At 48.4% G+C, this 22235-nt stretch overlaps 1 protein-coding gene across 1 annotated transcript in view; it reads right to left on the bottom strand.

The window, feature by feature from the left end:
* Positions 1–22235, bottom strand: part of ASIC2 (acid sensing ion channel subunit 2) — a 237510-nt gene that overhangs the window by 52648 nt on the left and 162627 nt on the right. Inside the window, exon 3 of the mRNA XM_090291321.1 lies at positions 9328–9455. Within this exon, the coding sequence (XP_090147447.1) occupies positions 9328–9455 (128 nt within the window). The remainder of the gene's footprint in view (positions 1–9327; positions 9456–22235) is intronic.

Genomic DNA, 22235 nt, shown 5'->3' with positions numbered 1-22235 from the left:
AGAGAAGCAGCTGGCCTCTGATGTCTGAGCCGGTGCAGAGAGGGTACAGGAGAAGTTCTGCCCTGATGGGTGCTAGTGAGGGTGTGTACCCCCTTGAACCCAGACAGGGGCTGCTCTATCAGTTAGTACACTTGATAGCTAATCCTTTTTTTTTTTCCCTATGTACTCAGTCAGTAACGGGTCTTTCTTTTTTAGTTTCTGGTGTTAAAAGACTGTTTAATTCAATTACATCGTATCTGAAGGCTAAGCAGAGCTTAAATGGACTGTAAATTATTGGAGTTAGCCCTCAGAATTGTAAGACCTAATATTTTCCCTTAGGAAATTTGCAGTATACTGGGGGCACATTATATACACTCATATAGCTTTTCATCTGTGATTGATTGTTTGATTAGCTGCTTCTCCTGCATAAATGGGAAGCTCTGAGAACCAGGTCAGTCTAGTGTCTTCCTGCCTAACACAGTGCCTGGCACATGGCAGATACTCAGTAAATAAACAAGAAAGCAGGAAATGATCAGGGAGTAGACCAGGAGGGCTCCAGGCCCACGTCAGAGGCAGTGTGTGGAACAGACAGGGGCTGCTGAGAAGCAGTGGGGTCTAATCAATGGGAAAGGGGATAGCTGGAGTCAGGGTGTGGGACTGGGACTTTATCCTCTGGGTTAGGAAAGATGTCAATGTGTGTATCAAGCAGGAGAATGACAATGATAAATTAGGCCTTTCTCTCTCTTTCACATGTTCATTTATTTATTCATTCCATTGACTATTATTTGTCAGGCATCTTCTACTTGTAAATACTGAGATATAAAAAACAGACACAAGGCAGGGTCATATCCTCAAAGAGCTCACAATCTGGTAGGGAAGACAGATAAATAAACAGATGATTATAATGGGTAAACTTAATGCTAGAGATTCACACAGAATACTGTCTGATGGCCTTCTGGAGGAGGTAACATTTGAGCTGAGTCTCACAGGACATGTATGAATTAGATAAGGAAGGGGTGGGAAGGGTGTTGTTGACAAGGAGAGCGAGGAGAGGAGCGTGTAACACTCGGGAAAAACTGCACACAGTTTAGTGAAGCTGGTGCATTGTGTGGGCGGCCAGGGGAGCAGACAGAGACACAACTGGGAAGGTGGGCAGGAGCCAGAACAGAAAGACCCATGGGGACACTCCTAGACTCCATCCTGTGGGCAGTGGGGGAGAGAGCTGCTCAGATCTGTATTTTAGGAAGATCATGTTGATGCAGAGAATGGTTTGGAGAGGAGCAAGATGGGCAGCAGGGAGACCAGCAAGGCAGCTGTTGTTCCTACTCAGGTGAGGAGCCATAAATGACTGAATTAAAGCAGTGCCTGGCGTGAGGGTGTGAATGCATTAACTCGCTCAGTCCTCTAGTTACACACTGAATGGAACTGTCATTATTCTCTTTGTACAGATGAGGAGAATGAGGCACAAGGTCACACACACCTGATGAATGCAGATTGGTACTCAGGGCATTCACAGGGGTGGGGAATCTAGGGGGAGCCACAATTTTAGGGTGCAGGTGTGAGATCAAAGGAAGAGGCTAAGCTCCTTTTAGACTGTCCATTTGAGACGCCCACAGGACTCTGAGAGGAGGCGTTTGGCAACACCTGGATCACTGGATCTAGAGCTCAGAAAAGAGATCTGGGCTGGGGGTGGCAATCTGAGTCACTGTAAAGGCAGAACTCATTCAAGGACAATGCAGACTGGGAGAACTCAGAGACAGCATCCTGGGAGTGCCCATCATCCAAGGGACGAACTGAGAAAGAGGTGCTGATGAAGGGGACTAAGCAAGAGGAGGGGCAGAGAGTTGAGAAGACAACCAGACCAGGATGGAGAGGAGGGTCACAGGGAGAGTGTGGTCCAGTCCTCATGCCGCTGAGAAACCTGGTGGGATGAAGGCTGAGGTGTGAGGAGCGTTCTTATCAACAAAGATAGGTTTGGCCAAGAGATTTCATGGCTGACCTTGACAAAGAAAAGTTTCAGTGGAGCGCTGGAGGTGGGCCGGGAAGTAAAAGAGAATTGAGGAGGTAGAGTTGTCTCCAAAGAGAACTCTTTGGAGACTCTTTGTTGGAAGGAAAGGGGAGGGGGAGGGTCCAGTAGAGGGGAGGATGGAGTGATGTTATCTCCTTCTAAGACGTGAGCGTATTTTCTGTGGACTCATTTTGGGACTGCCCCACCAGAGGTGGGCACATGGGCTCATCCTAGCGAATCAACAGTTCTCCTCCCTCCCGACTCCTTGCCATCACCTCCGCCGGATAGAAACAAGTTCTCATTGTGCAGGAAAGAACTGGTGAAAACCTGACTATTGGTAAAGTCATGGGGATCTGAAGACTTTTCTACTTTAGAGGCTGAGTGGCAACAGTGGTAGAGTAGCTAAGCTGGTGGATGCCTAATGGATTCTTATTTTCATCTTTTGATGGGAAACAACATACCCCATTGATCGTGGAGATTCCGCCTTCTGCTGCCTCGCCTCCCTGGTGCTTTCTGGAGCAGAGCTGGCTGCTGCCATATTTCTGAGGCTCCTGTTTTGGCAGTTTGAAAGTTGCTGAAGGCACGCGTAACTAATTCTCTCCCTTGCCTTGAAAAAAACAAACTGGGCAAACCTCCACGTCTAAGAGGGCCAGGAAAACACAGCTATTAAGAATCATGTATTTGGCTGTGAGATTGACATGTAAGCCTTCTCTTGGGAGAGGCTCTCAGGAAGTCGTGTTGGGGAGCTTGTGGGGAGCTGTCCAAAGCAGTCAGGGGCACCCCCCCAATTGTCGGGCCTTTTAATTTGGGGTGGGGGATACTGTTTCTCATGGTGAACCATGGAGGGATTCCCTCCAAATGTTGGAAATGTGGTCAGCCTACATCAAGGGCACAGGCTTGGGCTTCTGTGGGAGCCAACTGAGCTCACACATCCTGCCAATGACCTAGTGGAAGCCAGCAGGACCCAAGTGTTGGGGTTGGCCTTCATTTAGAGCCCCGCAGAGGCTTGTGGGCGGCTGCCAGATGCAGGATGTGGTGTGTCCATGGGCATTCTCATGGTACTTTGGACACAGCTCAAGTGAGGAGCCAACACAGAGTCCCGGCGGTGGAACGGGAGTCCTTCTCATACCCGGGGGTTCCAAACTGGGTAGTGATTTCCAGTCCTGGCGCCCCATGGTGTTTCTGACACCCTCAAACAGAAACCTAGGGCCAGGTTCTCCAGAGAATTTCCTGAACAATGAAGCTGGCGGCCAACCAAGAACCCAGGAGCTCCTAAGCCCTTTTCAGGCCCCCCAAGAAGCACGGGCAAGGTGGTGGATGGAACAGTTGATGAATCCATGGATACAAACATATAGAAAACAAGAATCTCCAGCAGGCCCTTTGAGCAGGGGGTGGGAGATGATAAGTCTTTTGATATCAAATCACAACTGGGAGTCCCACCAGGAATTAGCAATCACCTTAAATCAGGGGCAAAGAGTCTGACAGGTGATGTCAACGCTGAAGAGAGGTTGTCTTACGCTCTTACAACGTGACCGCCTCAGGTTTGCACTTGCGTCTATATTCACTTCCACGTGTAATTTTTCCCAAGAATCCCAGAGTTCTGTCCTGGCCAACTCGTCTGTTTCATCTGCTCTCTTATATCTCCTACATCTTTAGCCCCTACGCCTTTCATAAGCTTTTGGGTTGATTAGGGTCTCTAAGTGTGCAGCCAGAAATAATAAGATATCATCATCTATCACAGGCTGGCTTAACAGCGTCTGGGAGGAGGGCCCTCAGGGCACATTCTAATGGGAGTGTTGGCAGGGGTGGGTGGTGGAGGCAGGGAGAGCATCAGAGCGCAGCACTTGAGTGCTATTGGAACGCGGAGTGCAGACTGAAGCACTAGCGTGCCTTTATTCTTTCAACAATGCACATTTGCTGAGCTCATTTATAAGTGAGGTGTTGGGAACAGATCTACAATCAGAAAGACACCAAGACACCATCGTTGCTCTCAGGGAGCTGTCAGTCTATGGGGAGACAAAGCTGATGGAGGCTAAAGAAGAAAGTTCCTAAGAGGCAGGTGTAAGGAGCAGGGATGCACCAGGGAAAGCCAGTCCTGTATGGAGAGTTTTGGATTTTTTAGGAGTGCGACAAGATTGCCCAAAACCCCACTCCATCCTGTGAGCACTCCAAGGCCGGAACCGGGTCTTGCTTGTCTTTATTTTCCCAGCCCAGCAGGTGCCAGTGAGTATTTGCTGAAGGAATCAATGAATGGACCACACGTTGCACGGAGCAACTAGCTGCTCCTTGGGGGAGTTGCAGGATGGGACGGGAAGGCCTTCTTAGAGACCATGCTCTTTGAGCAGCATTTGGAAATAGGAGGAGGTGATTGTCAGGTAGGTAAGACAAGGAAGGGATTCTGGGCAGAAGGAACAGTGGTGCAAATGTATGAAGGCAAGCATCCAAGTGTGTGGAGTCCTGGGTGGATGGTTCTCCATACTCCAACGTAGGGCACAGGCTGGTCAACCGCAGGCAGATGATGAGGCTGGAGAGGGGGCGGGGGCAGGTGGAACAGGGCCTCACAAGCCATTTGAAAGGGTTGGGATTTTGCAAATTACAGGAAGCCTGGGAATTTCAGGGTTTGGGGCAGGATAGCGACATGACCACTATGAGTGGGGGCTGAGGATGGGGCACTAACAAGGAGCATGCCCAGAGCCCCTCTTCTAAAATTAGGGCTGCAATTTACTCCAGCTCCTACAGAGCAGGGAGTAAATGCAAAGTGCAAAATTGCTGTCGGCTAAACTTTCAGGTGAGACCTGTGTGCTTGAGTGACACGGCCAGGGACTCCCAGTCTGTTAATGCTGGAGGCCCTTTTTGAGTCATTTAACCCATCCTCCCATTCTATGGATGGGAAACCTGAGGCCCAGAGAGAAAAGCAACCTGTCCAAGGTCTCATGGCACAGTCAGGACTGGGGTGCAGGCCTCTGGGCTCCTAGCCTGATTTTCTCTCTGCAGATAGAGCTGGCTCAAAGCTGAGCCCTGCTCCCCTCCTGGCTAAGTGACCTGAAGCAAGCTACTTTACTCTGTAGTTTTGTCATCAGGACTGTGCAGGTGACAAATACCTGTCTTTAGGGATTATTGGGGGGGACTAAATGAGATAATGCAGCTTAGTGCCTGGCAGGTAGGGTGCGCTCAGCTAGTCGTAACTTTTTGTCTAAGCCTCTGGGTTCTGCTTCTGCTCCTGGCCTGACATCCCATGCCTGTCTCTGGGGGTCGTGGTCCTGGGGTCACGCAGGGGCTCCTGCCACCACTGAGCTAGCCAGGGGACCATTTCTCAGGTTGCCAACAAAGGCAGGGGCCCCCCCTTGCCTTAATTGGGGTTAGGGCAAATACTGATTTAAAAAGCAATTTGGTCTGGATTACAAAATAAAATGAAACATTGAAAGAGGTGCATATGTACTTTTGCAGGGGTGGGATGAATTTTACCCTGAGAAAAGACTTTTCCATTTACATAAAGATTCATGGCAGGATTCCCTGAAGTCCCAATTCCTCTTAGGGCTCTCACTCAGGAGTCAATTTCCCCAGCACGATTCACACCAACTTCCCAGGAAAGAGCCTCCTGCTCCCACAGTCTTGTCACCCCTCCTGGCCTTCTTCAAGAGGCCCTTGAGCTTTGACCCCAAGCAGCAGAATCCTGGAAGGGGAACAATGTAGACTCCACAGATGGTAAAATGCACCATGACCTTACGTGCCACCAAGAGCGAAAAGCCACTGCCAGCCATAACCGAGATGCAATCCACTGGGGAAGAAATCCTGATTTCAGAAAGGTTACAATGTGGAAAAAAACATGCACCTTAGAATCAATGAAACGCAGTGTTTGAGGACCAGGGTCAGCCGGACAGAACAGGTCAGCACCACTGGCAGAGTGGAAATCTACAAGTGAGGGCCAATCCCCAAATTATACTTGGCCTTGCATTATTTCTTTACTATTTTTACTGTGTGGCTCTGTTTTGTTCACCGCTGTATGCCCAGCACCTCACTCATTATAGGTGTTTAACAACCATTTACTGAATTAAAAAAGACAAAACCCAAAACCCATATTATAAAACATGAGGAAAAACCCAGAGAAGAAAATAAATCATTCATAATCCCCGCACTGTGGGTATTTTGGCTTATTTCCTCCGAGTCTTATTTCCTATGAATATGCTCTTTTATATACATGTAAACGTAACATATTATCAGATTTAGCTCCCGGATCTGTTTTTGTATTTCTCTATTAATATGAATGAAATGATAAAATGAGATGATGCGGAAATGCTTTGAAGACTGTAAAATGGTTAACCAAATCTCTTATTATTAGTTATAATTATCATAGCAATATGGATGTGAATGAGGCTGATGTTCTGCAAATATACATCAAAGCAAACAATGAATTTGCCCTCTGAAGCTGGGAAGGGTTCTGCTCCTCCTCACGGTGGGGAGTCCCTCTGTTTCCTATTAGGAAGAGAAAGCGGCTGAAGGACTCTTAGAAGTCATCAGCTCCCACTTCCCACGCAGCCCAGAAATTTCTTCAGTGTCACTAATGGAGGCTAAGCGGGGGCGGGGGCAGAATAAGCGCATCTCTCAGGCCAATGACAAACAGCAACCTGCAAAGGGTTTCCTTCTACCCAGCCTTCCTGAGTGGCTGGACGAAGGGTTCGGGGAGCGCTGCTCGCCTCTGCCGCGGGATCACAGCAGCGTGGGCACAAGGGTCAGCCCCAGTGAAGTCACTCGTGACGGGGGTGGCACTTACAGTAAACAAACCACAGAGTCGGATCTGCCCTGGACAACTAGTCAAAAATTCACCTTCAGAGAGTCGAAGAATTCACGTTCGCACCAGGAATTAGTCTAATCCACGTCTGGGTCTTTGAAAGGAGGAGGGTTTATTCACACAACCTGCACAAGTAAGGACTGACAAAGATCCTCTCCTTGACCAAACTCTAGCCAGGCCCTTTGGAGCCCTCTCCTCAGCAAGGCCTCAGAATTGGCCTGTAAAGACCTGAGCAAACACTAACATAATTTCTTCTTTTTAAAAATTTATTGATCTGAGAGAGAGAGAGACAGGCAGAGAAAGAGAGAGATAGAGAGACAGACAGACAGACACTGATTTGTTGTTCCACTTATCTATGCATTCACTGGTTGATTCTTGTATGTGCCCTGACCAGGGATCGAACCCGAAACCTTGGTGTATTGGGACGATGCTCTAACCGACTGAACTAGAACACTAACAGTTTCTAACAGCTCAAAGCTACATCGCCCAGGATGACCCTAGCCTCCCTCTTTCCCTCTCCGTCTTACAGAGTCCCCATCTGACAAAACTCAAAGCTGCCAAAAGAATTTACTATTTGTTCCCGCCAACACCTGAAGATAGGGCCTCGGTCTCCCCGCCTTCATGGGAGGGTGGGAGTCTTTGTGGATCAGTGTCAGCTGAAAACTCAAATGGGTTTCCCGGGGACCAACCTCTCCTTCCCACTCCTTTCAACTTTTCATTTCCTGGACTCTGCTCAAGCCCCTTCTGTTCCCACTTCCTCCCCGCTGATTTTTCTCTTAGAACGCCCAGTCACTTCTGTACAAATCAAAGTCGAGTAGTTCATGCTGAACCCCCTTTGCAAAGAGCGTATGACGGATGAAAACCTGCCCTTGCTGTGGTAACCAGTGTCCGGCTTTGCCTACCTTTGGCGGCACTCTGAGGCTGGCTCTTGTGCCTAGCCTAATAGCTTGGGCTCCCATTCCCTCATCTGCACGCCTAGGCTTGTTAAGTCTACATTCTCACTCTGTAAAAAATTTTTTCAATTGCAGTTGACATTCAATATTATATTAGTTTCAGGTGCATAGCAGTATTTGAACATTTATATAACTTATGAAGTGATCCTCCCGATAAGTCTAGTACCCACCTGGTACCACACACAGTTATTACAATATTATGGACTATATTCCCTATGCTGTGTTTTATATCCCCAAGACTGTTTTTTTGACTCAAATCCTCAGCCCTGAACTTGGCTCCCTGCCATCTGGTTCACGCCCTCCTTCTTTGTACTTAAGGATAGGTTTTCTGGGCACACAGCTAGGTGCCCACCTTGCACACGCCTGCATGCTCCATCTTTACGCACACCACCTGTCTTAGTCCCTGGGGCCTGCAAGGCCGGCCCAACCTCCCAGCATCCTTTGTCCCTGCCCCAAAGCTGCCATCCCACCCCCTACATGCTGCAGTGGAGGTTGACCTTGACCTTCAGCAACTGCCCAGGCATTAAGTACAGGGTGCGGTCCCTGAGGCCTACACTACCAATATTCCCCCAGAGATTCAAAAATAGAGCTCATTTACAATTTAAACCCAGTTTTCAATATAGAATATTGTTTTATAAAATGGCTAAAGAGCTCTGGTCTATACTAGATGAAAGATGACAACTGAGTTAAACTTGAGAAACAAGCAGAACTTGTAAGTTACACATGTCCCTCTTTGCGGATCACTCCTGTACTGTTGTCCCCGATTCTCCCTTTCGGACACGTGGCAGCCAGTGCCTTGACCACTCACTGCCCTCACTCTTTGCCCCAGGCCTCCCAGGGGAAATTGTCTTGAATGATCTGGTTTAGGACTTCCTCAGAATCACAGCCTATCTGGCTTTTGTTCTGGGCAAACCAGGGATGAGAGAAAGCAGGTGTCCCTGTGTCCTTCTGCAGTCCTGCTTTGAGACTTCCTCCCTGTCAGAGAGTGTGTGAATGTCTCCCTTCTAAGATGTGCAACCCACGTCAGACACGGGGCTATGCCAGTCCTCACTCCACTGACAGGCAGAGTTGACGCGGCGGTCCTGCTTGGCTGGGAGGGTCCGTTCCCCGGCATTGAATCAGAGCAGGCAGGAGCCATGCAGGAGGCTTCCTTCTGCCTAAGCTCTGTTCCAAGAAGGACACCTCCATTCCTTTGCCTTTGTGTAGGCAACTTGGAGTTATATGAACACAAACGATAGAACATATCAAATCCTGGCTAGCAGTTGCCTGTAGCAGCCAATGTTCCCCCTACCCCTCTCCCAAATATTTTTTTCCCCAGAATGTTCTAGTTAAAAACAATAATAAAACCAATTCAGTGAAAATGAAATAAACTAGGTTTTCTTCACACCCAACTTTGGGAACCAACATGTGACCCTGGAAGACTGGGTAATGAAGGTGAGCCGACACCTTCTCCGCTTTCAGGGTGAGCCCAGCTGTGCTCCAGCCTCCTGGGTGAATGGGAACCTTCCAGGAGTGGGAATCCCATTTCTCCTCTTCACGCCCCTGCAGGTGGCCAGGACAGGCTGAGGACCACTGACCGAGGGAGCCCAGGAACTTACCCTCTGCTCCTGTGTGGCCACGAAAGTCTGGAACCCAGGAGCCACCCCAAAGCCCAGCTCTTGGATGAAAGGCGGCTCAGACTGACTGTGGATCTGAACTTTCACTCCTGCTTCAAACGTGGTTTCCTCTGAAAGAACAAAGATGGACAGAACCATGGGTCAGAGACAGCAGGTGCTACAGAGTCCTGGGACTGGAAACCTTCAGGGGGTCACTAGAGAGGCCACATGCAGGTAGAATAAAAGTTGTCCACCTCCTTATTCCTGGGAACTGTCAATATGTTACCTTCCATGGCAAAGGGACATTGCAGATAGGATGAAGTTCAGGAACTTGAGATGGGGAGAATGCCCTGGATTGTCCATGTGTTCCAATGTAATCACAAGGGCCCTTGTGAGAGGGAGGCAGGAGGAGCAGAGGCAGAGAGAGAATGGAAATATGCTATGCTACTGGCTTTGAAGATGGAGGAAGGACCCACAAGCCAAGGGATGTAGGCAGCTTCCTGAAGCTGGAAAAGGCAAGGGAATGGATTTTCCCTAGAGCCTCCTGCTAACACCTAGATTTCAGCCCAGTGAAACCCATTATGAATTGCTGGCCTCCAGAACTGTAAGATAATAATTCTGTACTGTGTGATGCTCCTAAGTTGGTGGTAATTTGTTTCAGTAACAATCAAGTCAGTTAGGCCAACACCTTGCTCCAGTCTCTGAAACGATAGAATAGGATTATGATGTGAATCAAGCCCCTTTATTTTGTTTATAAACTTTTCTACTGGGCTGTGAGCTGAAGGTGAGGAGGTCAGAAGGAGGGAAACGCAAAGATACAGCAGCAGAACTAGAAATATTGAGCTTGCCTGTACTGTACGCCAGGTGTCTGCCTGTGCCTTGGAGCTGCAGGAGATGGGCCACTAGAAACAAAGCTTCTGCCTTTTTCTGTTTGACAGGAAAAATGGCCCCTGGCAGTGGGAGGTGGCAGAGGTAGCAGAGGCAGCAGAAGGTGATGGGATGGCAGAGCCTGGCTCATCCTGTATGTTGGCACTCAAAATGGGTGGAGAATGCACCTATGGGAAAGCCTTTAATGGGCTTCCTTCTCTGTCTTCATCTTTCCAAACAGAATTTGTTTTCCAAAATACAGACCTGTGCAACTCTCTCCTGTGCTTATAAGTAACCCAGTCACCTTAACATGCCCCTGTGCCAGCCTTTCTCTGGGCAGTCTTCTGCTTCGTGGCACCGTGTGGTGCAACCCTCCAGGGCTGCCCAGATTGGTTGTTATTGGTCCTGGCTTGGCACAGATGCACCCAGATCTCCTTCTGCCTGAATGTCTCTCTACATTGTCCACCTGTCCATCTCCTTACTTGTCAATGAAGATGTAGCTCCCAGCCCCACCCAAAGCAACTCCTTCACTTGTTCTGTGCCGTGCCTCTGCCACACCATATAATAATCCTGTATCTGATGACTGGGCATCCTGAGGCCAGGTCTAGGCCTTCTCTCTGGATCTCAAAGGTCCTGTGCAGCACCAGGCATCGACCAGGTGCTCGGGACCGAGTGAAAGATTGGTTACTCAAACCTTGCTCACTTAGTAATGGGCAAGGTCAGTTTAGAGCCCAAACCAAGGAGTGTTCCAAAAGGGGAGAGTGAAGAGAGGATGGGTAAGAGAAGATTGGGCGGCGGAAGGAAGTGAGGTTGGAGGTCACGGAGGGTGGGAGAAATGTGTCAGCACTTGGGGCCATAGCTTGGGGATCGTTTGGGGACACACACTGAAGCTGATACAGAAAACAAAGGTGAGGAAGGGAAGGCTTGGTCAGGCAAGTGGGCAGGGTCCACAAACAGCATGAGGACCAGTGACCAAGGCCGGGGGAGGGTCCGGAGCTCGTTGAGAGTTCCAAGGTTGGGGGTATGTGGAGAGCAAGGTTTAGCAGGCAAGACAGGGCTAGGCAGGGCTTTCCTAGTCTAGACGAGGGGTCCAGTGGCAGACGCAGACGCGGGGGGCAGGCAAAAGAGACCCTCTGCCTCTCATTCTATGTCTTTGTGGAAAGAGAGAGAATACCAGGCACTCCACCAGCGTGCCCCTCTCCCCCCGGCAGCCAACTGTTCTTTGGTCCCTTTGCCCAGTCCAAACCTCTGCCCGTCTGTCCCTCCCTGTACACCTGTGCTTTTGTGTCCCTCTCTCCTGCCCATGGTGAATGCCTCCGGGAACAGAGCACTTCCTATTCATTCCAGCACCTCTCTGGGGGCCTGGCCTACAGGCTGATCGGGAGGGGGACTGTGGGAGGGGGAGGATGGACTGGGGGGGGGAGCAGTCAGCTTTCTGTGGCTGTGTTTTCTAAGGCTGGCCCGAGAGTGGGGTTGAGGAGAGGTGGCGGGGCCCCGAGAATGGGCTCTCAGTCGGGAGAAGTGAACGTGTTGTGATGTTGGGATTACGGGATGCCCGTGCGTGGGTGAAGTGCACGCAGGTTCAGAGCCGTTCAGAGCGGGAGAGAGGCCAAGACCTGCTTCCCAGAGCCAGCTGAAGCGGGGCACCTGCTAGAGAACTGAGCTCGAGAAACCACAGAGCCCTGAGACAGGCTCAGAGGAGGGCTCCTGGGGCTGACAGGGAGGAGCGCACAAGCAAGCCTTTCTGTCAGAGATGCTGCGGGCCTGCGTCGGGAGCGTGTCCCGGGCCAGCCAGGCCTGGTTAGGATTCACAAGGGGAGGGGATTCCAGAAGCAGTGGGAGCTGGGGCAGAGCAAAATCCCAAAGGAATCTCATTTCTTTACAAACATCCAGTGACCCACGGGCTCGAGTGGGAAAGGGTGATGGGAAAGGCGTCTGCTTGCTTCAGACCAGCGCTGTCCAGTGGAACTTTCTGCCAAGATGGAATGTTCTATGATCTGTGTTATCCAACACGGTAGTCACGGGCCATGCGAAGTGTGATTAGTGCAACCGAGGCACAGACATTTTAATTAGCTAACTAATTAATTCCCCCTAGCTTTGTTGAGGTATAATTGACAAAATCAAAGATATTTAAAGTGGACAACATGATGGTTTGAGATTCATATACATTGAAAAAGAATTTCTTCCATTAGATTAACACATCCATCACCTCACATATTTACCTTTTTTTGCTTGCTTTATTAATTTATTGTTAATTTAATTTCAATTCATTAACTTAAATAGCCACGGGTGGGCAGCACAGCTGTAGAATGTCACCTGTGAGCAGATCCCTGCCCTCTCCAATGGGGGGGGGGGTTGTTAAAGACTCCACCAGCCTGCCTTCCTAAGCAGGCCCTTCTTATCCAGAGGCCCTGGGTGGTTTGGGAGGGGTTCTGAGCAATAGAATTCATGGTCAGCCCATGACTGCAGTCCCAGATCCTGCGGCCTTGCCTCAGCCAGGGCGCCAACTACTCTTATGATTCTAGGTAGAATTTGTTTCTCTTCCTTCACAGAATTGCCCTTGGCTTCCCTTGGCTGAGTCCCTGTTCTATACGCACCCCCAGTTTCCCCCATTTTCTGGATGTGGCACGTTATCAGTGTATATATAAAGTTCCAATTTAAGGCCTGAAGTTATCAAACATAGATGTTAGAGCCAAAGGCACAGCCTACGCACCTCTGAGGTTCTCAAACTAGAATGCAATTGGAATCCCCTATAAAGCTCTGGGCGATGATTCTGGGGACCCACACCTAGAAATTATGACTTGGTCACTCTGGGATGGAGCCCAGAAACCTGCATTTCTAGGGATTCTGCGATGTATTTGAGGCTAAACACATTTGCGCAAGCAGCAATCTAGTTCAGAGAGGGGAAATGCCTTGCTCAAGGTCACACAGCAAGCCAAGAACAGAGCAAGGGCTAGAAGCCAGGTCTCCTGACTTACAACTCACCACTCTTTCTGCCCCACTTGAAGTGTGGTTTAGTTCATGTGTGCAGATGCCCTGCTTCATAGCTCTGGGGTTCTGAATGGGGATTGGAGAAAGAGAATATGTCCTCCTTGTTGTATTCCTTCAAGCCCCAGCGCAGTGCCTGGAGCAGAGCGGAGCTCAGTAATTGCTTGCTGAACGAAGCAAATAAGTGAGGGGGTGCCCTCTGCTGACTCTACTGCTCTCTGCCCTTTGACCAGCTCTGACTCTGCTCAGGGGCTGACTGGACGCTGGAACCACCAGCACCACATGCTGCCCAGCAACAGGCTTCCTCCCGTTGGACTCAGGAGGTCTCTCATGGGCAGAGAGGCAGGTGGGCTGCACACAAAACCCCAGCAGCAGCAGGAGCAATAACCCACAGATTTTTGGGTCCCAGGGCAACATGAAAATGTGGGGACCCTACCTAAGAAGTATTGAGTTTTAAGTCAGCCATAGCAGAACATTAAACCCTTCTGAGCACGGGGGACCGCACAGGCTGCACATCCAGGAGGCCGGCACTGAAAATAACCCAGACTGGTGCTGGGCGGAATTATTCACACTCTCACAGTCCTCTCACCACTAAATGATGCAACGCTGAGCTGCCTCAAAGAGTGCAGGCTCCTAGTGCATTGAAGATTTGTTTACACATCAGGAATAGCAGGACTCAAAGCCCCAGAGAGAGAGAGCGTGAGAGAGAGAGAGAAGCGAGCAAGCAGAGAACAAGCAAGTTACGACACACACAGTGTTGGGAACCCTTGTTAATTGGGCCCAAGCTGAAACCCAGACAGCTTAGCATGAAAGATGATGTTGAATCAGGAGGAGGGTGTAGAGCATGTTCAACCAGCAGAGGCTGAATCTCTCTCATTTTCCAGGAGCACGGCCACGGTGGTACCAGGTGAGGTGTACCTGTGGAGCATTTTCTGCTCGTGCAGAGAAGATTCGGGGGCTCCATGGGAGGAGACAGGGAGCAATAGGTAGAATACATAATAGGGCTGGGAACCTACATTGCAATAAAAGAAGCTCAAATCTTTAATCCTGGCAAATTACAGGCAACACGCTGAGGAAATAAACACTGGAGGGAGAAGCAGGAAGGGAAGCTGCTCTGAAATCCGGAGGAATTTTCTAGGCTAAGGCCGGGTTGCGCGATACAAAGCAATTTCACGTTGGACGTGTCTGACTTTGTAACTGTGGCTGGGAAAGCTGGCCAGGAAGGAGGGGGTGGGAGGGAGGCCAGCTGCATGGCGGTGGGCGGGGGTCATCTCAGTGCACCACAGCTTCTGTTTGTCTGTCCCCTGGCCACTCCTCACACTCTTCTCTCTCCCGGGAAGCTGGCCTGGTTGCACTGTACTGATGGCTCCCTTGCTCTCTGCTGCTGGTTGGGTTCAGCCAGTGGTGACCCAGGTAGGAAACCGGAGGGCAGAGTGGGGTCAGGGTGGATATTCAGTCTCTCGGCTTTACTTGCTGGGCCATGGCAGGTTAGCAGCACGCACCTTTGAAGACCCCAGCTCTGGGTTGGGAAACTGAGGGGAACTCTTTATACTGCTTTCTCTCTGGTTCTGATACCAGCTTGTTCCCCTCTTTCCCTTGGCGTGGTTCTCCCTGCTACCAGGCCCAGGACCCGGCACCATCCCATACTGCCTTCCCTAAGCCTGGCCCACACCTTTGTAAACAGTCCTTCACGAATTTTTTTTCTTGTAGTGCCCTGTCTCTGGCTGCTGTTAATGTCCTATTTGGGTCCTGATTGGTCGAGTCCCCAGGGGACTCTGAGGGTCAGCAGGAGGCCCTTCTCTGACACCCTTCACCAAAGGACAGCCATTATGTTTGAACACTTTTAGGCATGGAGACCTCACCAACTGCAGGGACAGCCATGGTTTTCAAAGTTCATCCTTACACTTAGTGGAAAATCGCCTGCTTATAGATTTTATCCCTGGTCCTAAAACCCTTTCTCCCACTTGACAGCCCTTCAAGGACCTGAAGATGCATACTGGGACCACCAGAGCCTTCTTGTGTCCATATTGACCTTCCCCAGTCGAACTGACCAGTGTGTCTTCATCACTGGAGGCCTCGTTAGAAGGGCTGAGCTCAGGGATGTGCTCAGCCTGGCCAGGCTTCCATGGGGAGGGGCTTAGGACCCTCCAAGACTCACAGACTACCCACCCCCACTCCCCAGTTGTCAAGATGAGCAATAGAGATTCTGAGAGGGTGACAGATTTGTCTGGGTCTCACAGTGAGTTTGCAGTCAAGCAGGGTCCACATGAAGCCTGCGGAGATGGCAGTGCAGGGCCCTCTGCCACAGTCATGAGGCAGCAGATGGTAACAGGTTAGTGGGTGGCTGTGTAGGGACTTGAGACCAGAGCTCCCAGGGGCTGGGTAGGGGCAGCAAACACTGCCTGTGACACCCCCCTAAAGGGACACAGTTGCTGTTACTATGTAGTGTGAGTGCTGTCTGCCTGGTCTCTGTTGACCAGGAAATCCCAGTGGCTGAACCACTAGGGACCTGTTTATTGAGATGAGGCCCATCCTTGGGGCCTCACTGTTCCGCATGATCAAGGAGAGAGGCCTAGAGTGTCTATTCCGTGTTTTAGGCAGGGGAGGGGCTGGGCCCATCCATCAGCTGGGCCATTCTCGCCATCCCCAAGTGCCTTCTTTGGCTGCGACTAATGACTCAATGCTGTGGCATAGTAATTTCCTAGGGACTGAAAAGTGTGTGTATGTATGTGTGTGTGTGTGTGTGTGTGAGAGAGTGAGAGAGAGAGAGAGAGAGAGAGAGAGAGAGAGAGAGAGAGAGAGAGAGAGATACAGGGACAGAGGAGAGAAAGTAAAGGACAGACCCAGGGTCTGTGATTCATGGATGAGTAGAGTTTTAGACCTAGGAGAGCCCTTGACAAGTTTTAAATTCAACTAACTTTCCATCTTTCAGGTGAGAAAATTGATACTCATAGAGAAGATGGTGCCCACTGACCACATGACAGGTGGTGGCTTAGGAAAGCCCAGGAACCAGGTCCCTTGACTCCTGACCCTCCTCTGCCCTTTGCCAGTTGTCTAGAAGAAGACAGTGGTCCCAGATGACAAACCAATAAGGTTCTAAGCTGGACAGGGATGGAAGTGGAAGAATAGCTTAATTTATATTGGATTTAGTAGCCTATGTTCTCTCATCTCAGAGTTGAGGGGAATGCTCACTGAGCATGTGACAGTGACAATGAAAGGGATCGAGGTCCCATCTCCAGCTCTTGATAGTCCTGGTAGGAAGAGTCTGCCAAATGCCATTGGGGTGGTCAACTAGGGGTCCCATCTTGGTCCTTCATGCTCTCCTGGCTCTTATGGAGAAATCCAAGCAGGCTGAGGTGGGGCCGTGGGGAAAGGAGCAAGGAGCAAGGAGGGACATCCAGAAAATCATGGGCTCTGGGTTTGACACACAGCCCCACTGTTTACTAGCTGAGTGACTTCATATAAATTATATTGCCTCTCTGAGCCTTAGTTTCCTCCTTGTTGAAATGAAAGGGGCACTGATCTCTGGCTGTTTTCAGTTCTAAAATTCTGTGAGCTGGGGACCATGTATAAGTCTCCTAACCTCACTGCAACTGATTTGAATTTACTGAAAAAAAGATTTCTTAATGAAAGGCACGGCTGTTCAGTACTCACATCAAGTCAGAAGAGTCTGACTTTCCTAAAGACAACCAAAGAATCCACACATTGCTGCCTAGCTAAAATTGGGCAATGTCCTCCCTGTCTGCCCCTCCCCGGCAGACAGGCCCAGCGGAGCAGCACACCCAGATAAGAAAATCTGAACCCAGCACAGAGATGGGCATGCTCATGCTTGAGTGCCCACAGGTGACATTTCGAGGCTAGGCAAGCTTTTGGAGGAATTAAAATCAACATTGCTTCCCCATGCTGAATGGGATGCAATTATGTCGGTTCTGGGCAGCCTCGGGATTCATCATCAGAGTGTTCGCACCAACAGCTCCTGACCCAGATATTGTTATCAAGTGCCACAAGAGTCCGGCAAGGGCTGCAAACCCCAGCCCCTCCTGCAGAGCCTCCAAGCCCACTAGCATTTTAAAGGTCCCAAGACATGCTGCAGCAAAAATGTGTTACCCTCTGTTACACCGAGTGTTGCCCAAAGAAACCATTTTCTCCCTGCTTTTTTTCTGTTTTCATTTTTAAGGAACACTAGCTCTTGGTGGAAAGGGCCAAGGACCAAATCAGAAGATGGGGACTGAATTCCGAGTTCCAATATGTTTTTTAGCTGTGAGGTCATGGGAAAGTCATTCAGTATCTCAGAGACTTGCTTTCCACATCTGTTAAGTGGGCTAATCTGTTAAATAGTAGAACTGCTTTGTCTACGTCCTGAGAGTGTGTGTGTGAGGACCAGAGGATAGAATGCAGGCGATGCGCCTTACGCACTGTAGAGTGACGCAGCCACGCTGGGAAAGGAGACAGTTAATGTTAGATCTTAGATCTGCAAAGGAGAAGAGTGGCTACACTTTACACATTCCTGTTAAATAGAATATTTACAAAATATACATTAGTAAAGGCACCCTGTGGGGAGTTGGGGCTGGTCTCATTACAAAAAGATTTATTCCAAGGATTTTTTTAAATGAGTTTTTCTAGTGCATTCAGGCTCAGAGATTGTAAATTATTTGCTAAGAAGGCTGATAAGTCTGGGTGGGCGACAGGCATGCAGGAGATACCACCCTTGAAAAGCCATCGGGAGTGTCATGTCTGTGAAATTATGGGGGAAGTTGGTGGGTGATTAAGATTCTGTTCATAAACATTCTGTTTACACACACTGGTGGCGGAAGGTAGGTACACCCAGATTGCTGAACAGATCACGAATTTAGATTGCAATGTGGTTATAGAATTCAAAATCATTCAAAGCATTACTGAATTCCTAGCAACTTCTTGTTACTATTTTTTCAATCAATGAATATAAAAAAGCATGGGAGTGTTTATGTGGGGGTGATGTCTGAGAAATATCTGGATGTTAAAAGTCATCCTCATATTTCCAAAGGGTTGGGAGCTGTGGTCTAGACCAGAGCTGATCACATTCGAGTGTGAGGCACCTGGGGATCATCAGTTACAATGCAGGTCGTCCCACACTTTGGGTAGAACGTCTGTGCATCAGCAGGACACACCAGGCCCATGGTGATCTGACCTCTGCCTACCTCTGCAGCCCCAGGTCCCATCCTTAGATTCAGCTACTGCAGGACACCCCAGGGTGTTCTTGGCCTTTGTTCTGACTCCCTGCCCTCTTCATGGTCTCTCACCTGCCATGATCCATGCCCCCTCTCACTCCCACATACAGCCTAGCCGCCTGGCAAACAGGCCTGAGACTAAGATCAAAGATCATTTCCCCTCTGAAGCCCCCCCCGAGGTACCCTTTTCCTCCCTTCCAGAACCTATTGTCTCTTCCTTTGTGCTCCAACTCTCTTCTGTCATTAGCACTTGATGACATTGGTATGTGTCAGCTGACCAGACTGCAAATGCCTGTCACTCCTTAGGCACCTTACATGAGGGCTGTCGGATCAACAAATGTTCATCTACTACATAAATGGAGCCTCAAGATGGTCCCTAGATTGTGAGCTATTTGAAAGCCTGGACTGGGCCTTTTCATCACTACCTCTGTGTGTCTGGCACACAGTAGGTGCTCTTGGTGATTTACTGACTAGGCAGACACAAACTCTGAGGTGGGTCTGTTTCATCCTTGAACCACTGCCTGCCTAGCTGGGAGTCTGAACCAGTGCACATATATTTTCTGCACAACACTTAGCAGGTCTTCTCAGAATGATAAAAGCCTGGCTTTTTCTGGCTGTGCGATGGACGCCCGGCTCCAGTGGTCCTTCTGACTTATGCCATCATTTCTCCAGGCACCTGTAGGGACCCTCCATCGGCACAGAAGCCACCCTGAGAGTGAGCTCAGAATCCCAGCTGCCTGCTGCCTGCCCTTGTGCTCAGGACTCTCCAGTTCAGGTCAGAGTCTGCAGCTGACCTACTGGGAAGGTCCTCATCATTGGGCACCATGGCTAGAGGTTTTCCCGGGAGCAGAGTCTTTGGAGAAACCATAGCAACCATCTGCATCCACTCCCGCCATGTCCTACTTATGATGGGGAATAGAAAATGTGCTATCCTTGATAGTTTGTTCAGGCCTTCCAGCTCCATGGAAAATTCACGATTATTTTAAATTTGTTTTCTTTTTATCAAATCAATATACATACACAATTAAAAAAGCTGAATGGTATAACAAGACTGGCCACAGAACACAGCAGTTTCCCGCTCCACCTCTCCGTGAGCCCTGAGCTCCACTCCTCAGCAGCAGCTCCTCTACCTGTTTGAGCCGCTTCTTCTGGGAGCTCCTTTCGTATGTTTGTGGGCATCAACTGCTTGAGTTATTTCTTGGTTTCTAAATTTTTTAGATTTTCTCTATTGAATTCCTTCTGTGGAGAGGAGGATGTAACTCTTTACACGAAGGGTCTCATCATATTTGCTTTCCTTCACCCTCCTGAACACAGTTCTGTGATGTTTTGTTTAGGTCAGTGTCCAGCTTTCACATAATTATGACTGTGACCGTCCCCCAGCCTTGTAGGATATCCTGTTTTTTATTTCTTTCTTGTGAAACGATTTTGTTCTTACCGGTTTTTTCTCTTTGTTTGTTTGGTTTGCTAGGTTACTTATCACAAAAATGGCAAAGAAAAAGTCAAACTCAGAGAAACAGAACATAAAAGTGGTTGCCAGGGGCTGGGGAGACATAAGAAAGGAAGGAGAGGCTGCTAAAAGGGTGCAAACTTTCAGTTATAAGATGAACAAGGTCAGAGGATCTAATGTAAAACACAGTGACTAGAGTTGATAACACTATATTGTATAAATAAAATTTGCTAAGAGCATAGAACTTAAATGTCCTCATCAACAAATATATTTTTGAATACATTTAAATATATTTGAATATTGGAATATATTTGAAACCCAGTTCTACCTTCACACTTCATTTGTAGCTTGTCAGATATAGAATTCTATCTTATCTCATCAGGGAAATGTAAATCAAAATGAGATATGACTTCACACCAGTCAGAATGGCTATTACCAAAAAGTCAACAAGTAATGTGTTGGTGAGGATGTGGAGAAAAGGGAACCCTGTGCATAGGTGGTGGGACTTCAAATTGGTGCAGCCACTATGGAAAAGAGTGTGGAAATTATTTAAAAAACTAAAGATCGATCTACCTTATGACCCCACAACTCCACTTCTGGGTATTTATCTGAAGAAAATAAAAACACTAATTGGAAAATATATATGCACCCTCATGTTCGCTGCAGCATTATATACAATAGCCAAGATATGAAAGCAACCTAGGTGTCCATTGATAGGTGAACGGATAAAGAAAATGTGGTACATATACATAATGAAATATTACACAGCAATGAAACGGAGTGAAATCTTGCCATTTGCAATGACATGGATGGATTTAGAGGGTGTTATACTACGTGAATGTCCTGGCTGGTTTGGCTCGGTGGATTGAGCGTCGGCCTGCGAGCTAAGTGTCGCTGGTTCGATCTTCCAGTCAGGGCACATCAGAGAAGGAAAACTCTGACTCCAAAAAACCTCCGCTGCCTTGCGGCATACCTCTTCAGGGGAAAGGCTAAGGGAGTAAACCCCGACAGAAAATCCGGAGCCAGAGTCCCTAAGGTGGTTTGACGTTGTAGTCAACACCGGCAACTCCTGCGGCGCACCTGAAGCCAAGCTGTATTGACTCCGTCTTTCCCTTGGACCCTTCAGCTGCGAAGAGAGTGGGGGTCTGCTGCATGGGCAACAGCAGACCCTCCATATCACCCTGCCCAGGCTCTGTAGCTTCAGCTTCACTGGAGAGGACACTCCAGCATCATCGCAAGATGTCGATTCAACACGGGAGGAGACAGATACCGTGTCACTCCCGAGTCGGACTGCGCAACCATTCTCGGCGGTGCAGATAGACTCTTAAGAAGCTACACCATCGTCTCTCGAGACGGACGGCTGCCGACGATACTACGTGAAGTAAGTCAAACAGGGAAAGACACTTATATGTGGAATCTAAAAATGAAAACAAATGAACAAACCAAACCAAACCAAAAACAGACTCATACAAATAGAGATCAACAGGATGGTTGTCAGAGGGGAGGAGGGGTGAGGAATGGGTGAAAAAGATGAAGGGGAATATGGTCAGTAATACTGTGATAAGTTTCCATGGTGATAGATAATTACTAGAATTGGGAGGGGTGACAACATTGTAAGGTATAAAAATGCTGAATCATTATATTGTACATCTAAAACTAATATAACTAATATTGTATACTACCAGCTATATTTAAATTAAAAAAAGAATTATATCCTAGAAAAGAAAGTCTTCCCTCCCAATCTGAAAGCATCGTGCCATTGTCTCTGGCTTCAACTCTGTCTTGTAGGAAGTCCCAGGCCATTCTGATTCTAGATCCTAGGTGCGTGTCTTGTTTCTTCTCTCCACAGACTTTTAAGGTTCCCTGTTTATTTCTGTTAGCTTGAATTTCAAGGATGTGTCTTGGTCTGACTGTTTTTGCCACTTACTGTGGACAAGAATTGGTGAATTCTTTTGATATGGAAAATCATGTGCTTCAACTCAGAATTTTTCTTACATTATTTCTTTGGCAACATCCTCTTTTCCATCTCCCAGTTTTGTTATTCTAAAACTCCTAATGGTGGGATGTTGGACTTCCTGGATTTACCCTCTCATTTTCACATTTTTTTCCTCTCCCATTTTCCATCTCTTTGTCTTTTTGTTTCACTTTTCAAAAGATTTCCTAAATTTCAATCCTTCTATAGGAGTTTGAAAAATGTTTGCAATTGTATTTTTAATATCCAGTTTTTAAAACTTCTTCTTTGAATGTTACTTTTTAATAGCATCCTATTTTAATAGATCGTGTTTATGGATGCAGTGCCATATCTTCTCTCTTGAGAATTTTAATTAAAACAGTTCGATGTTTCTTTCTGTTGCTGGCATTTATTTATTTATTTTTATGTATCAAACACTTACATAGTGCCT

This window comes from Furipterus horrens, unplaced genomic scaffold, assembly GCF_987537825.1.
Source record: "Furipterus horrens unplaced genomic scaffold, mFurHor1.1.pri manual_scaffold_11, whole genome shotgun sequence".
Taxonomy (NCBI): Eukaryota; Metazoa; Chordata; class Mammalia; order Chiroptera; family Furipteridae; genus Furipterus; species Furipterus horrens.
Note: the sequence above shows the minus strand (reverse complement) of the source record. Positions and strands in the feature narration are given on the sequence as shown.